The sequence below is a fragment of the Anser brachyrhynchus genome, assembly GCF_964034855.1.
Source record: "Anser brachyrhynchus genome assembly, chromosome: 26".
NCBI lineage: Eukaryota > Metazoa > Chordata > Aves > Anseriformes > Anatidae > Anser > Anser brachyrhynchus.
In genome coordinates this window covers 1,844,048-1,861,858 of record NC_137719.1, presented here as the reverse complement: position 1 = coordinate 1,861,858, position 17,811 = coordinate 1,844,048, and the positions used below count along the sequence as shown (strand labels likewise).

At 40.9% G+C, this 17,811-nt stretch overlaps 1 protein-coding gene across 3 annotated transcripts; it reads left to right on the top strand.

Annotated features, from left to right (window-relative positions):
• The first annotated feature begins 147 nt into the window (after nucleotides 1–147).
• NFU1 (NFU1 iron-sulfur cluster scaffold) lies at nucleotides 148–15,367 on the top strand. 3 transcript variants are annotated; one of them, XM_080568543.1, is made up of 9 exons: nucleotides 148–298; nucleotides 2,504–2,610; nucleotides 5,627–5,762; nucleotides 8,363–8,429; nucleotides 9,249–9,363; nucleotides 10,502–10,565; nucleotides 12,679–12,853; nucleotides 13,676–13,764; nucleotides 14,508–15,367. In XM_080568543.1, the coding sequence occupies exons 1-8, from the start codon at nucleotides 252–254 to the stop codon at nucleotides 13,721–13,723; spliced, it is 759 nt and encodes a 252-aa protein (XP_080424669.1). In that variant the 5' UTR covers nucleotides 148–251; the 3' UTR covers nucleotides 13,724–13,764; nucleotides 14,508–15,367. The 3 variants fall into 3 exon arrangements, with proteins under 3 accessions (XP_080424669.1, XP_080424668.1, XP_080424670.1); XM_080568542.1 differs by having other exon boundaries at nucleotides 13,676–15,367; XM_080568544.1 differs by lacking the exon at nucleotides 148–298 and adding an exon at nucleotides 1,984–2,143 and having other exon boundaries at nucleotides 13,676–15,367.
• The last annotated feature ends 2,444 nt before the right edge of the window (nucleotides 15,368–17,811 follow it).

Below are 17,811 nucleotides of genomic sequence, written 5' to 3'. Positions count from 1 at the left end.
CGCTCGGGGAACCGCTGCTGCTCCTCCCGGGTGGGTGCCAGGAGCTTGGGCACGCACAGCGGGACCTCGTCACCCTGGTGGCAGGAACGGCCTGAAAGGGTAGGGGGAAAAAAAAAGGAAAAAATAAAAAGAAAAATTGATGTTTTTAGCAAAAATGCTGACGCAAGGAAAGGCCGCAGGCGGGGAGCGCAGCGGCCTCGCTGCCGCCAGGGGCCGCGGCAGCGCCTGGGGCGGGGCGGAGGAGCGCCAAGATGGCGGCCGCGCGGTGGCTCGGCGCGGCTGCGGGGCTGGGCGGCCGGTAGGTGACTGCGGGGCCCGTCGGCTCCGCGCTGCCCCGGCCCCGAGGAGGGAGCCCGGCGCTTCCCGGGGGGTTCGCTCCCGCCCCGTCTCTTCCCCGCCGTGTGGCAGCGAGCGGTACCGCGACCTCCCGGGCCGCGCCGGGCTCGCCTCGGCCTTCCCCTTCCCTTCCCCGCCGCAGCAGGGAGGCCGCGGGTGAAGTTATTTCTTCCCCTTCCTCCTCGTCGTTACGGAGAGGCGGCGAAAAGCTGTTTCTTCCTCTCAGCTCCATTACAGCGGCCGGGCGTTAATTTCTGCCCAGCGCGGATGTGCTGAGGGCCCTTCCCTGAGGGGCTGCTCGACCCCTGCGCCCACACGTGGGAGTAACGGGGGGTGATTGCCCAAAGCGTGCTCAGGAGCGTGCCCTGAGGGGTGTTTGCCCCCAAATTCCGCTCAGGAGCGTGCCCTGAGGGGTGATTGCCCCCAAATTCCGCTCAGGAGCGTGCCCTGAGGGGTGATTGCCCCCAAGTTCTGCTCAGGAGCATGCCCTGAGGGGTGGTTGCCCAAAGCGTGCTTAGGAGCAGGCACCGAGGGGTGTTTGCCCCCGAATTCCGCTCAGGAGTGGGCACTGAGGGGTGATTGCCCCCACGTTCTGGTCAGGAGCGGGCACTGAGGGGTGATGTTCTCCCCCACACTTGCTTGGGGTCATGCAGCGAGGGGAAATTTCTCTCACAGTTGCTCGGGTCTGCACAGGAAGGGGAAATTCAAAGCCCCAGCACACGATGGACCACGTAGTGATAGGCAAAGCCCCTGCTGGGGACTGAAAGGAGAGGTAATTTCCCAATCGTGGGTACTGGGACCATTGACTGAGCTTTTAGTAATGGGGGATTAGTTCTTTCCTTTTCCTTTTGCCTTGCCCAGAGGTATGCGAGCCCTTCTTGTCAGTGAGCAGCTTATATACTGTATTTGTATGTATGTTTGTACTCAGAATGTTAATATTTCAGAACATTTCAGAATGTTTCATATTTCAGAATGTTAAAGAAATACCTGCAATTGTACACTTACACTTTAGTTTCTTGTGGACTTTCTCATTCCTTAGTGTTTCGTAAGGAAGAAGCAAACAGGGGAGAGGATCGATTGTAGTTTTCTCTTTCTGTACACAGATAATGGGGGTATGCAGATGAAAAAAATCCCTTTTCTTCCATCTGCTTTGTTTTACAACTGGAGCACGGGCTGTGGGCTCTGTGTAGCACGGATGTGGGGTTAGAACTGTTCATCTCCTTTCATTCCCTAAAGCTAAAGGGAGGAAGGAGAACTGGGGGACAGGCATCCCTTTGTGGTCTCTGTACCTGTTACCAAGACCACAAAAGTATCATAGAATCATTTAGGTTGGAAATAGACCTTTTAGACCTTTTCTTTATTTGTCTCCCCCACCCACAGCTGGAAGGTCAGTTTTGTGAGGAGAGACTTTCTGCCTGTTCCTGTGCTTGAGGAATCTGCACCTGGGTGTAGCGCCTCTGTTCTGGTTTCTGACCCCCCAGAGAGAATTTCTTCCCCAGTAAGACCCCCTGCAGATGTGATTTATTTCATCTGCCTGTTTCCCCCTTTTATATCTGATGAGAAGGAGAGAAACCGGATGATAACTAATTATTTGCATATTAGTATTTATCTGAGCTACTTTTGACACGAGGGGGTTTTGGTTCCATTTTCCAGTTTTTACTTTGCTCTGAAACACCAAGGCTTCTGGAGGCACATGGGAAAGACTTTGACCAGCCAAACCAGCCAGAGTAAAGCAGTAAATCTGGACTTTATTTAGCCTTAGGTGCTTGGAGCTCATCTCAGCTGTCTGAAATGTTCAGAAAATGAGGTAATTTGTCCAAGCTAGATGTCCAGGTTCTTGGTCAGCACTTCTTCAGTGGGTTCCTCTCGGGTGACCTTCCTTTTTCTGTTACAGATATGTGAGGCAATTTGTCTGTCTCTAGTGACTGTGAAGGAGTCTAGATTCCAATTTTAGGTCTGCTGAGCAAGAGGGAGCATTGAAGAGGGGGAAAAGCAAGGGGCATTTCATAGTCTGACCTATTGGCTTGCTACTTTGAATCAAGGTTGATGGGTGTCTTGCTGGGTTCTGGGGATTTCTTGGAGCATGTGGAAAAACTTTCTTTGGGGTATTGGGGACGTACAAACTTATAATTTGGAAATTCTTAACAAAACTATGATTTTTCTCTAGGTTTTGTCGTACAGTATTAAAAGATCGTAATTTGGCAACTAAGCAGCCTTTCCACCAACTTGCACAGAAGAAGTCATTTCTTCCATCTGCAGTATTGCATAATACAGGTAAATAAAAGCTAAAAATAAGTAGATTAATGCATTGTGGGATTTTATGTCTTGTGTTAATAATGAAAGCCCACTCTTTTTTAAAATGTGAGTGTGATAAAATTTCCTGGGTGATTTCCTAGGTGGTTTTTAATGAAGTACTAGCACAATTGGACATTTGAAGCTTGGGGAGAAGACATGCATGGCTCATTTTCTGCTTGATTAGATGTGCGTTCTTTATGGCATTCATCTGCCAAGATGTACGAGGGATTTTGGCGTTAAATAATACTCGTGCTTTGCTGCATTTCTTAATTTGAATTTTGCCTTAGTGTAGTTGTATCCCTCATGAGAGACTTCCTGTAACACTCTGTCCTGTGTCAGCTCCTTAGCTCAGCAAGATTAAGCTGCTGCCTATCCCAGCAAGGATGAAGGCAGAGCCTTCCATATTTAGACCTATGATGCTTTCTTTTAATTTTCCTCCCCTTGAATCTGCACCCATGTATGGTGCATTAATGTCATTCTCCATTAATATCACCTGCAAGGGTAACTTGGTATTACTCAGAAAAAGCAGTGGTTAAGATTGAGTTTGTTGTTCCTAACAGCTTTTTGGAAGGCTGTATGCTCAGCAAAAAGAAACAAAAGTCTGAAACTTGCAGTGCAGAAAAACATTGCGCTTTTGCAGCTGCCTGGGGGATTTACCATTTAGCAGCTGCTTTCTAATGCTGTAGCAAAAAGAGTTTAAGGGAAAGCAAAACAAAACAAACAAACAAAAAAATACGTTTATTTTTACTCTTGATTTCAGAGCAAGTCTAATCCTACCTGGTCCAGCACCATGGTTTTTATTTCAGTTCTAGCCATGTAGTTGCAACAGGTGCACTCTGACTTGGTGTTTTACCTGCTTCTGCAAGTGTCCTACCAAAGTCTGCCTCTATCTGGTATTTTCTTAACCTCGAGCAGCTTGCAGATCAGGATAACAAGAAAGCATACAGCCTTCCTTGGAGGGTTAAAAGAAACAATGCAGATGTTAGCTGTAAATACAGCCAGTTACCAACAATAAATTCTGAATGGGTTATTCACCATTGTGCAAAGAACTCCAGGTGGATTAATGATTAAAAAACCTGGCCTTGGTAAGGTGGATCTTCAGCTGCTGAAGAGATGTGCAAAATACAGTGTCTACTCACCCAGGCACCTCTTCTGGGAGCTGATACAGCCATTTGTGGTGTAGGGTGTTTGAGATGCTAATGTGAACACTGCATAGCTTTTAGTGACCCGTGGCTTTCAAAAAGCTGGCAGAATGTATTTTATTTACACCATCCACATCCCCTGCTGCAAGCTACTTGCAATTATACTGTTGTGCTGGATGTGATTTTGGATGCCAACAGGACCTGGAAGATGAGCAGTTCTTCCGTCCCCACAGAGAGAGCTGACAAGTCACTTGTTCTATCAGGACTGTTCCTTTCATGTTGAAACTAAGTACTTCCATGCTAAGCCTGTTTTCTGTTTATAAAAGAAGTAGTATCTGTGTACTTGGCCATTGTGTATGTTGGAGTCAAATGGATTGTTGTGATGAGAGACACATGCAGTAACAATCTGGTGATTTATAAATAGTGTGATTTGTCATCTAATGCTAGGGAGTCAAGAGCAAAATGGCAGTTTAGGAAATGTGTCAGCTCGTTCTGTTGATTTAAATCCTCCTTTTTGAAGCAATGTGAGCCAGTTTCTCCAGAATAATTTCTTTATAAATATTATTTACTAGGTATTTTGGGGTTTAAAATGCATTTTTTCTTTGCTGTCTGTGCATGTGTCATTGAATTATTTCATGTGTAGGAAGAGTTAGAAGGAGAACTAGAAAGAATTAGAAGGAGTGGGACTGTCCCTACCTGATGTTGGGCTTTAGTAGAACATCAAGCATATGGTGCATGGACATGTTTACAGGAAAATACGCTGTTAAACATACACCATTAGATGCAGAATATTTAATTTTTATTCAAAATCAGTTTTGGCTTTTTTTCTTTTTTTTAGACTCTTATAATGAAAGAAACACCTACAACTCAAAAGGAATATTAGTAAAAATTTATCTTTACCGGTCTTACCATTTAATTTTAAATTTTTGGGTTGGTTCAATTTCTACAACACAGGTGATTCTTATAGTAATTCACCCTCAGATAAATATTAAAAGAAGGCATGGTTACTCTAACTGTAATGTTGAAAGACTGAAAAAAAAAAGTCCTAAATGATAGAATCATCTAGGTTGGAAAAGACCTTCAAGATCACCAGGTGCAAGCATCAGCCTGACCTGCCAAGTCCTGTCACCGTCCCGTGTCCCTTAGTGCCCTGTCCACACACCTCAGATACCTGCAGGGACGGTGACTCTACCGCTTCCCTGGGCAGTGTGTTCCGAGGCCTAACCACTCATTCCTTCAGGAAATTTTTCCTGATATCCAGTCTAAACTTCCCCTGGTGCAGCTTGAGACTATTTCCATGTAATATACATGTAATATATATTGTAATATATATGTGGAAATATATTTCCATATTGTGTTTCTTCAGGAGAGGGCTAGTAAAACTTACGCTGAGCCTTTACTTTGAACAGGAAGTGATAATGCTGGACAGGGATCTCACAGCATTTGAAGATCTAAAAATAAAAAAAATAAACTGAGCACAGCAAAGGAATGAAGGTTGCATCTCTTGGTCTCTGTAGAAAGTGAGGATGGCGCAAGCCTCCCACGGTTTGATACTGTTGTAGTCAGTTGCCTTTAAGTAAATACAAGTTAGCAAAAGAAGCAAAGACAAGATTCCACTTATCTTGTTTCCTATAGGATAATGTTACTGTATTTGTTAGCCTGGATCCTTTCATGTATTCCTGTTTATCATTGGTGCTCAGGCTGCTGTTGGTTATAGCACAGTGAGTCTTCAGTCTTGGCTTGCCAAGTAATCAGGAAATTGGGATCCTTGACTTCCATTTAAGCTATTTAGGTTTGATTACATTAACTTTCTTCTTTTTTTGTCCTTTTTTTTTTTTTTTTTAATTTTCCAGTAAGATGCATGTTTATTCAAACTCAGGACACACCAAATCCAAATAGTTTGAAGTTTATTCCAGGCAAAGAAGTACTGGAGTCAAGGACTATGGAGTTTTCCACACCTGCTGCAGCATTTTGCTCACCTTTAGCAAGGTATTATTAAACACATCATAATTTGGGGGGGGGGGGGTGGGGGCAGATGGGACAGGACAGGACACACCAATGTGGGCTGTGTGTTTACAACTGATGTTTTAGATGCAGCTTCTGATTGTCCTGCACTTCAGTGTACTCAGGAGCAGATTGGTTACGTTTCAGTTTTTGGTGCTTCTTTTCTTGAGCATAAAATGGAAGCTGGGCAGATTGTTGTTATCGAAGTAGTCTTTCTGTGTGTTTGTGCTCCCTGTGGCTCTGTCAAAGCAGAATGCATCATGGTCTGGTTTATGCAGTTGGATTGAGTGGTATTGTAAGTCCCGGATTCTTGAACAGTTGCTGCATCATAAGTAATACCTCTGGCCCTGATTTTGCAAAACTGCTCCAATCGGAAGATTCCTAATTCCAGGAGTTACTCAGAAATCATGCAACTTTTCAGAATTGGGAAATACACAACATAAGGAAGTGAATACTCCCCAAATGCTATGAATTAAATGTAGTAGGTTGCTTTGGCAGTTGTTAGTGTTAACCTGAATTTCAAAACTGGTATTATAAACCTTTTCCTTCCCAAAAGGTTTATAATATTTCATTCAAAGGAATGTGGCCAAATTTGGCCAACTCTCTCAGGCTGAGTTTATAACAAGTCTTGGGAGTTGCAGCTTTCAGTACCAAAATACATAACCTGAAGTAAGAATCACTAAGCAGGTAATCCATTCATATCATCGTGGTGTAGAAGGGGCTTGGAGCATCGTCACAAGTCTCTCTGTAAGTATTTGGAAGCATCTATTTTTTCTTCTTTGCCATTAGCCTCTGAATATAAACTTTCCTTTATCTGTTACATGGGTGTAAAGGCTGCACTTGGAGAATAAGGTCCAGAAAGGCTGCAATAAGTTCCGTCCAGAGGTCCTAAATTAAGTCGTCTTTGTGTATACCGGAAGAACTGTATGCAAGTAGAAGCTACTTGATGTGATCTGTCCAGGAGGTGTAGGGTTATCAGATGCACAGCTCAGTGCTGCCAAAGGTCTCTGGTAGCATTGTTTGAGAGCAAACAGGATCTTTACAAGGAAAGCTCTGTGACTTAAAGTAACAAATACAATGTGAAATGTTTTCCAGGACATCACAATGCGTTACTACAATGCTGAAACAGTAGGATCTGATTATGCTAAAGTACATCAGGTTGCAGAGCGCAAACGGCTGCCGGAAAGTGCCTTTGTGTTGTCATACATCTGCAAACAGACATTTTCATCAAAGACGATGTATGTGCTAGAGTGTGGACTGTGGCAGGGCAGCTTATGTGTGTTGTGGGGGTTAATGGAAAAAAAGTCTGTATGTATTGATGAACCACATTTTTTGTAAACAGAGTAATCATTTATTTTAAAATGAAATATTTTCCAAAGAAGTAATAAAAGTTTTTAGAAGGTGAGAGAGGAGTGAAAGTATTTCATTGATCTTAGATATTTTGGTGCACTTTTAATTTTGTTGTTTCAGTAACTTTAAAATCCAGTTGATTTAATGTTGTAAAAACACACTGCATGCATAACTTTTGCATGTGGAAATTCAGACGGGTATTATGAAATCTCTTCTGTCATTTTTTTCATTGCAAATACCTTTGTGATAAGATTTCTGTTTCCTGCATTCATTGTGGTTTTTGATGTTTTCCAGTCTTTTGAGAGAGTACCTTTTCTTCTCTCAACTATGCAAAAAAAAAATAAAAAAAGCTTACAGCCTTTTGACAGGTTTAACTCTCAATGCTTCTTATTTAGAACGTGTTTTTTTGATTTTTTTGTTAAACTCTCACAAGTAGCATTATACACTTACTCTGTAGATTAATTTGTTGGGTTTTAATGAAGTGTTTGTGGAAAAGGGTCTTTAGACTCATTCTGCTTTTTATACTTAAAATATTTTCAGAAGGGTGCTCTTTCCTATCATCTACATTTTTTGTGTTGGTTTGGATGTGTGCTAGTGTACCACCTGGTGCTGGGTGCTGCATGGGGCCATCTCAAGCAATTCAGAATGAATGTTAAATGTCCAAGTTTTTTATATACTGTAAAAATGGCTAAAATATACAAGATTGCTCACAATGCGAATTGGTGTGTTAAAGCCTTGCGGACCATTTGGCACTAATCTTTTTAGTGAATGGCAATGGTTGTCATTTTTTCCAGTGAAATTGAAGGCAGTTTATATTGAGCTCAATTACTTTAAATAGCTTGCTTTAATCTAAGGAACTTTTCCGTGTATCTGCACTCATCCTACCTGAAACCATAGGTACCAAGTGGTTTTGATGCTGATCAAATATATTTTTATACATAGAATATCATTTTGCCTCCAAATAAGATTTGGAGAGAGAGTAACTCTCTTCACATAGCTTGTGGAAAAGTCCTGAAAGATGTGCACTTTGACTACCCACGCTGTTTCACAGCAGGAGCTCCTGGCTGTGCTGTAGGTGAATTAGATGCCAGTTTCTCATAATGTTTCCACTCTTTGTGCTTGTTTCTGTCTGGAAATGTATTCTAGAACTTCTTTTTTTTTTTTCTGTGAATAAATAAATAAATTGTTAGGAGTTTGGCTGAAACGTTTGTATTTTTTGTTTGTTTTCTTAACAGGCAGTTATTCAGAATTGAAGGAGTTAAAAGTGTTTTCTTTGGGCCAGACTTCATCACAATCACCAAGGTAAGCACAACGTAGGTTCACATGTGCTGAAACACGACCTGAGATTCACCTGCCAAGTCAATGGCCACAGTCAGACTCTTGTTGGGTGATAAGTAACAAAAGTACCAGAGGCAATAGTCACAAGGGCGTTAAGGGAAATGCAGGTAATATTTAAAAATAAAATAAAATTCACCATGTGGATAAGCACTGGAATAGGTTTCCTGGAGAAGCTGTAGGTATCTTGTCCTTGGAAATGGTCAGCGTTGGGCTGGAGGAAGCTTTGAGCAGCCTGGTCAGGTTGGAAGCTGGCTCTGCTTCGAACGGGCGGTTGGGTTTGGTGACCTCCCGAGAACACCTCCCGTGAGGCGACTGCGTGACCGGAACGAGGTGCGCTGCGGGCAGCGTTGTGTTTACTGAAGGTGTGGCACTCAGTGTCAGCAGAGATAAGGTGATGTGTAGTAACTGCGCAGTTACACTCCTGCTGCATGGGGAGCCCCGGACAATTCAGTGAATTATACTTTGGCTCAAAATCAAATGGAACCATAACAAACTTGAGTCTTTGGTATGGTTTGGTTAGGTTAAAAAAAAAAGAAGTGGCAAGTAATGTATTTAGGAAACTTTATTTTTCACTTTTTAGCTAATATTCTAACAGCACTTGGCTTGCAAGCAAGGAAAACTTTCTGTTGATTATTTTGAGTCTTAAACATTTTTGGCAAAGCTGGACTTGTGCATGAAACCTGAGAACCTTTATGATGTTAACATAAGAGGAATCCCTATCTAATTTTATTATTTTTAGGAAGCAGATTTTCTGTTTAATCGCTTTTCTTCTGATTCTCATAGGAGAGTGAGGACCTGGATTGGAACTTGCTGAAACCAGATATTTATGCAACTATAATGGATTTCTTTGCCTCTGGTTTACCTGTAGTTACTGAAGAGGCGCCTAGGACAGATACAGGTAACTCAAATGCTTAAGGAAGCGGCCAACAGCTGCTGGGTTTAGTCTGTGCAATATCTGAGCTTCCATTTATCCCTCAGAAAAGCATGCAACAGAATTTAAAGTGAGAGCTGCTAAAGCTTAACACAGGAAAAAATTTTCAGAACACACATGTCCTAGCAGAAGAAATGCTGAACTGTCTAAAAGAGTTGCTTAACTCTAAGTATGAAGCCTGATTTTTATCTGCTGGAGTATGAGTGTGCCTTCACAGGAGCTATGCTGAGCTATGTGTTTTGGCAGCATGGCCCACGTTCTGCTGTACTTTGTGTGCATGAAATATTTATGCAAGTGTTGAGGCTGTGTTTAGAAAGCTATTGGGTGTTGCTGCACATCCTTTCCACGTGGGCACCTACAAGGGTTTTCATTTCCCCTCTTAAATCAGAAGGGAGTGTCCTGGCTTAACGTCCGTTTGTTAATGATAGATTTATGGTCTTACATGAACAAGAAGTGCTTAGAAGTCCTTTCCAAGCTGTAATAGAAAATAATTGAGACTAACTTATATTTTGAGGCAAGGACGGTATTTTGTCTTGTATTTTTATGTTTGCAACTTACCAGCTTGTACAGTTTTTCCTCCCCTAGTGTTTTAAGGCAGATGATGACTATAATTCCCCTCTGCTCTTCTCTGTCTGGATTTCATTTCAATATTAAGATAGGCTTTATTTTAGTTGAAAAAGTTATTTCAAAAATGCTTTTGTGAGACTAACATGGAGCCCGAAATTGTGCCGGCCTTAGCAGAAAGAATGAATCTTCTGAGGACCTTGCCTTAACCCACACTTCCAACCCATGAATGGTAGTTGTTGCTTCCTTTTCTTTCTCTTCTTTTTGTGTGCTGTCTTCGCTGTTATAAAAGGTGGCACTGCTGTTAAGGCCTTCGCTTGGTGCTTATGAGCCAACGTTGTTTTATGTCAGTCACTGCCTGGAATGTGAATGTGGATGATGCGGATAAAGATACATACACTGAATTAGATGTCCACCTTTGGTTTCAGTCATCTCAGCAATGGTTTTATGCTATTTCACTCTGCTGTTATAGTTATGCAGTGTTAGTAATCATAACAAACTTCTCGCCATGTTCTGATTTGCATTTTTTTCTTTTCCAAAGCTCCATCAGAAGAAGATGATGAAGTAGTATTAATGATTAAAGAACTGCTGGATACAAGAATAAGGTAAACCAGGAACGTTGCTGCTAGATGGATTGAGATAGGCTTGGTTTGGATTTATTTAGAGAATGGTCCATTTTTCTCTGGGTATATGTGATTTCACAGTTCAGTATCTAGCGTGGGGGTTTAAATGCAGAACTGGCCAGAGTTGTGAATGCAGTTTCCTCTAACTGAAAACTTTCTATCTAGTTTTCCTGTTAAAGCAAACTATGTACTGAACAGAGTCCATATTACTGAGTGATTTCAGAATAGTGTAGAGTTTTACCCTCTGGAGTGCATTTAAGCAGCTTTTAAGCATTGTGTTTAACCTGGTTATTTCTAAATAATGAAAACAACACAAATAATCTTCATTTTTACAGTGACATCTTTCATTTTTCCTCTTGTTACATTCATCTCTGTCTTATACTGGTCCTTCCCTTCCAAGTATTCCAAAGTAGGCTATATTCTTTCCTGTGTCATACTGTAAGAAAAATTTACTAGCAGAATTCCCTTGCTGTCTGGTCTTCATTGGATTTTTATATTATTTTTATATTATTATTTTTATTATTTTTATTTTTTTTATATATTCTGCTGCAGTTTTATCGGTATTTTAGCATGGTTTGAATTTAGAGTCTGGTTGTAACTAATGAAGTCTCAAGAGTGGCTTCGGATTGTGTTGTTTACCTGGAGAATATTTTTATGTTCATTAATTGCTTACTGAAGGGACCTGAAAGGAATAAGCAACTTGACATTTTAGGTGCAGTGTTTAGTCTAACACTGGTTGGTTTCTCTGGAAGGAAAGAGGGAGAAAAGCAGAAATAAGATGGAACGTTTTTTCCAAAGTGTATTGATGTGTGCAGTAAGTGTTGAAACGTTACTGAAATACACTTTTGCGTAAAACCATGACAGAAAGTAGCATTCAGTAAGTCTGGCTGGGCTCGGCATGTGGTCATTTAAAATCTGTATGGTATTTTTGTCCTTGAGTTACCAGCAGCCCTTCTTAAAATTCACAGGATTTCTGTCAAAATCACTGGTTCTTTCCGCCTTTTTCTTTCTTTCTTCTCCTCCCTGGTGGAGCAAGAAGCTGTTGATGAGAATATCAGCAGCAGTACATCTTACTTCATTATACAGCAGGATAGCTGATGGAAACTATATACAAGCCAGTGGTACATACAGAGCCTTATTGTTTGGTGAATCAAAAATATGTGCAAAAATGTTGTAAGAAGGTGCAGGACGGAAGGAATGGGGATCTGAAAGTTTCTGCAGGGTGTTTTAAAAAGTTAATTTAAAGTTTAAAAAAAAAAAAGGAATTTTTATTCATGTTCTTTGACTTTCTGGAATGGAGATAATTAGCTATGGTGAGCTGTTAATAAATGTGTCAGATTCATAGGTTATTCTGTTAGGAGTGTAGCTCTTAAAAAGAGTTATTTTGGAAATCAGTATAAAAGCTTCTTTTAGAGTAATGGGATGGTTTTAGTTTGGTCTGGAAAAACGTTGCTATGGGGATGCAGTTACAAGGCTGGTCATTTGTTGTTTGCAAAAGGAGACCAGGCTGCAGAAATGCCATGAGTACTGGGATATAATCTTAACAGATGCTGGTTTCTTCAACCACTTGCAGAATTAAGCTTTTATATAGTTGGTGTTTTTTAGTGTTCTATGTAAACTACAGTAAACTGTGTATTTATTTATGGAAGGATGTAAGGGCTGTTTATCCCTGTCCCTAGTCATGTAACAGATGCACGTGCATCATATGGTGGACATACACCTATTATATGATGGACGTTGCCTGGATTTTGGTGCATAATTGAGGCAAGCATCATCACATGTGGAGAGGGCTTTGCAGGCTGGATCAAACTCTGCTCTAAGGTGCTTACCCCTAGAATTTCAACTATTTCTTTGCATGTTACTGCATTCATTGCAAATATGTTTTGCTTAATATCCAATAAAAAGACAGTAGCCATGAATGTGAGAGTCCAGCAAATTATGAATTGTTGGAAATTTTAATCAGGTGGTTGTAGAGAAAGAGGGTTGCTCTAGTTACTCTAGCATGCCAGTTCTTCGTGTATGTTAAATTGAACTCTTCTTAAGATTCCTAGAAGAAAGCTACACTTATTTTAAATTGAGTATCGTGTTCCATCAGGCCAACAGTGCAAGAAGATGGTGGCGATGTTATTTATAAAGGCTTTGAAGATGGGATTGTGCAGCTGAAGTTGCAGGGTTCGTGCACCAGCTGTCCCAGTTCCATCATCACCCTCAAGAATGGGATACAGAACATGCTCCAGTTCTACATCCCCGAAGTAGAAGGCGTGGAACAGGTGGGTTGGTGTGAGATAATAGCTGCTTTTGTTTAAATTGGGGGGGAGGGAGAGGGGAGGGGGTGTTAAGAAAAAAAAGAAAAGAAAAAAAAAAAGGCGGGGTCTTTCTGCCTTTCCAGCATGCCAGGCTGGCAGTTTAAGCAAAAGTACGGGATATATAGGTGCAGTTTTTGTAAGCCAGGAGCTGTGCTTTAGCAAAAGATTTGGCACTTAGTGAAGTCCTGCACGTGGGGAAGGACAGCCCCTCGCACCAGGATGTGCTGGGGGCTGCCTGTCTGGGAAGCAGCGTGGCTGCAAAGGACTCGGGGCTTCTGGTGGACACCAAGTTGAGCATAAGCCAGCGATGTGCAAAGACGACCAACAGTGTCCCCGAGCGGTGCCAGCAGGCTGAAGGAGGTGATCCCTCATTGGGTTCTCTCCAGCATGTGAATCTCCTTCTTTGTTGAGGAGCCCAGAACTGTGTTAGCCAGTGATTGCTACCTTTGTGCTTTAGTGATTTTTTGTGGTAGTAAAGGACAAGCTCTTGTCCCTTCCAATGTAGATTCTTTTGCTTTTTCATTAAAAATTTGATATGCTGCAGTGATTCTAGTGGCCTCTGTAGTAATGTGACCAGCTCCTGTTATTTCAGCCGTATTTCCAGATGGTATTTTTGGTTGAAAGTTTTTTTTACGTTTTTCATGTCACCGTTGTCATTCAGTGACGTAGAACAGCTACTCTTCCCCTTGAGTCCAGCAAGGATTTAATGCAATAAATTCTCTAGGCAATGGCACAGGAGTGAGAGTTTACATTGTTTACCTAAGCTACTTCTGGATTTGATTTCAGGTTGTTGATGATGATGATGACGCGGAGAAAGAAGCAAATTCTACTTAAACTAGCATCATCTATGGCCAAATAAGTATTTATTTCTCGTGGTATGTAAATCAGCCTTGTGCTGAGAAACAACCAGATTTGACTTTCTTGCCAGAAAAATCGTTGTACTTCTGTCTGTGAAAATGTCTCCTCAGTTTAAGCAGCTTATCCACTAATTTATTAAATGCCCTGCATTGAAATGGCAGGCTTCTAAAATTGGTGATGTCTCTTCATTGTTCTTCCGTACAAAAAATTCAAGATTAAAAAAAAGAGGGGGCAGAAGTAAAGTTTCTTGACTTTTTTTATGCAATAGAAATATTACATTTTTTTTTTTCCACTGCTGTATAAATGGGAGATTCAGGAATGTTAATTTTATCAAGTCTTAATAAAATGCTTTTTATTTATGTCAGTTTTGTGTGAAAAGTAACCCATAACTTCAACTGTTAATTTTAGAGGGTGCAATATTGCCATCATTTGTGAAAGTTATCTACTTGTTTGCTACCACTGCACAAGTAATAGCAACAGAAACAAAGTGAATTGTTTGTTTTAAAAAACATATATTTTTAAATAAATGTTAAAAAATGATCCTTATCAACTTCAGTAAGTAGCAAGACTAATTAGCTTACTTAGAAGTAAAATTGTTCAGCCACCATTAGTGGTCTGTTTAAACTTGCAAAAGATGATCTCTCTACATAATACTCCTACATCAAGATGAATGTGCAATGCTTAAGGGCACAAATTACATTTGCAGGATAGCAAAGAAAATGAATGTGTTTACCTATGCAATATCCTGTTCCTTCTACAGTGCCAAAGAGTGCAGCTTATGTGTAACTTGGCTGCCCTGGCTGAGTGCGGGGAGGACGTGGCAGAGCAGAACACGCTCCAGTTTAGAGACTATGGGAAGAGAAATATTTATTGTTCTGAAATTGAAATACGTAAATCAGGCTTTGCAAGTACTTCTGTTTATTTCTTGTGCGTGTAGGACTTAATTTCTTCCTGGTGCCTAGCGTTAGCAGATGGCTTGCCTAATGGAGATAGTATTTCTTCTTTGTGCTGCCACAGTTGAGCTGAGTTTGCGGTCATTATTTGGCTTATGGTTGTAGTAGTGTTCCCTGCGTGCAAGGATTTGACAGCCTCTGGTATATTTCCTGTTCCCCTCCTTGCCAGTGTAATTCCACTGAGTCCCTTAAATGGGATCAATTAAGTCAGTGGAGAATCTTATATAGCAAGCCAGATCAGCATGTGGTAACAATAAACTTCATATTACTTGTTGGAAATTTGAAAATAAATATTTTAGCAAAATATTTCTTTAGCTTTCATGTAGAGTAATGACCTACTGTCATTTAAATTACCCACTCCGGATTTAGAAATTTGTTTGAAATTACCATGTTTTCTTCAACTCCACTACAAAGTACACAGTGCCTGATCTTACAAGTTATATCGGTGACAAAATTCCCCTTGAGGTAGGCTCATACTATCCAAGAGAGCTTATGCAAACTTTATCACCATGTTCATCAGCAAAGCACAGAACGGCAAGTAATGTTTCTCGTTTCTCAAAAAACAGAGCTTTTTTAGGTCTAATTTGTCAATTCAATGCATTGTATATGTCAGAACGTGAGCGCAAAGTAGCTGATCTGTGTGTTTAAATAAAAACATCTCTCTTCAGATGTGGTCTTTATTCTTCAATTAAGCAGTACTAATTTCTTTCAGGTACAGTAAGGATCCAGTTCTGCTGTTGTCTGTTTCTGGTCTTGTTTTTAATGGGGTTTAGATTTGTACAAATAGGACCAAATTAAGCCTGCATGTACTGAGGATGAAGATTAAGCACCTTGTGATCTTGTGACTGAAAAGACTGCATGTCCAGCACATGCCCTGTGTGTCCTCAACCACGTTTTTCAAGCTGTTGTGGGGAGAGGTTAAGGCCTGCACCCCATCCCCCTCTATCTGTTCTGTCCCACAGCAAAGTAAGCTTTCTAGATCAGTGGTTGTCCTGCATGAAGTGATGGAGGGGCTCTCTAGCTCTGCATAAAGAGGGAGGGGGCTGAGTGCCAGTTTGTACTTTGTAGGACCAGCCCTTGCGTTCAGTACTGCTGTAACCGCTGAGATCCATTTCTCAGTGACACGGGAGAGGACTGGTTCAGGGGGATGAGACAAAGTTCAACTCTATCTACAGCATTAGCAATAACCATAAATTCTGCTATTATGACAGCCCAATAGGGTAAAAACATCATATTGTTAGGAGATCGTGCGAACCTTCCAATCTCAATGGAAAAGCTTAGTTAATGGAAAGAAGCCCCGATGGTGAGGGGTGTCCCGCCTCCTCCACCCACCCAAAAACCTTTTGCATTCACAGACAGAGGAAGAAAGGGGAATATAGCAATGGCTGTTCAATGCTCAGCCTACGAGTTAATGAGGTGGCCAGTGTCCTCTGTGGCAGTACAGTGTATGGTGTTCTGTCAGTGCTTTTTTTTTTCTTTTTTTTTTCTTTTTTTAAAGAGGGCTCTTTAGTTAGGGGAGCTGGGAAACTACTGTGCTGTAACATTCAGGTCAGCAAGTTGGTTTTGACTGTTCAGTTTTTCTAAAAATTGCAGCCAGTCATTACATTTAAAATAGAAATGACTTCATATTCTGTTATTTTTTTTTAAAGAAGAGAAAAAGTATGTTGGTATCTTTGCTGTGTAAAATTAGTCTGTCATTCAGTGATTTTTTTCACCACTTTCAGGTAGAGAAAACAAAAAATCATTCATGTTTCCCAAGCTACTCTAGTGCTCTCTGTTATAGAAGTTGATTATAGCCATCTATACTCTTTCTGTCTTGAAACTGTTTACAGGTGGAGATGTGCTTTTGATCAGGATGTGATTCATTCCATGCTTCAAGGAGAAAGTAGCCTGTTTGTCTTTTAGGCAGTCTTCTGATAACACTATTTTATATGGTATGAGGCTATCAACAGCCACAGCCTTCGCTGACAGGATTTATGGAGCAGGTGCTGTCAACATACCAGGAAGAAACAGCTGACATTACCTGATGTTAATATTCAATATGCGTCATATTAGTAATCACAAAATACGCATTTTTCCAGGAGGTGATAGATGCAGTCCATCCAGAATTCAGGACTGTGGCCAGAACTTCTATTTCAATTGAAGTACATTGAGGCTGCGGGAGGAAAGAGGGTACTTCTTCCTGACTGTGGCCCACACTGTTTATCTTAAAAGGGTTGTGTGAGAGAGATAGTTTGGGAAACTGTCATCACATTTCTTCCTTTGGTACTAAGTTGCACATCTGCATTGGTATGAATTATTTTATGGTGTAAAGCCACATTCAGCAAGACTCAGAATAACTTAGCAAGTTACGTAGGGGATAAATCTAGTTTTTTATGGGGAAAATATGAAATAGCCACTTCGAGAATAAACACATGGAGCTAGATTTCTCTCTGTGTAAAATTCTGAGGAATTTGCATCAGGATTATTAGTACATATAGCCTTAGTCTGAAGTATTTTTATAGCATTGTCAAGTATTGCATAGATTTAAGTCATAAGGTTCAGGATTTGTTGTGCTGCAGACATGAACTATGTATTTTTGGAGTGTTTGTAAGGCCTGTCCATGCTTTTTCAGGTCTGGTGGATCCTTCGTTATAAGTAGGGTCATATCCTTCAATTTCTCTTCACATAATGCTGTATGTACATTTTAGATTTGTAGTGAATCTATGGAGAAATTCCGCCAGTGAAGTTGTGAAGCAGGACCTACTACAGGACAGCACAGAAACCCATAACATAGAAATAAAGCAGCAGACAAACCAGTATCTCTAGTAGGTCAGTAAAAAAGGTAGTTTGAATAGTGGATGAACCTGGTGAGAGCAGTATTTGAACATATATTGTGCATATTTCTGTTGGTCACAGTTAGAGTGGGTTAGTAGTTCCTTTCTCATCTAGGAAATCTGTGTCCACTGTTGCAAGGTATCCATCTTCCTAGTGAAAGAATCATTACAGAATCATTAAGGTTGGAAGAGACCTCCAAGATCATCTGTCCAACCATCTCCCTACCACCACTGTCACCCACTAAACCATGTCCCTAAGCACCACGTCCAAGCTTTCCTTGAACACCCCCAGGGA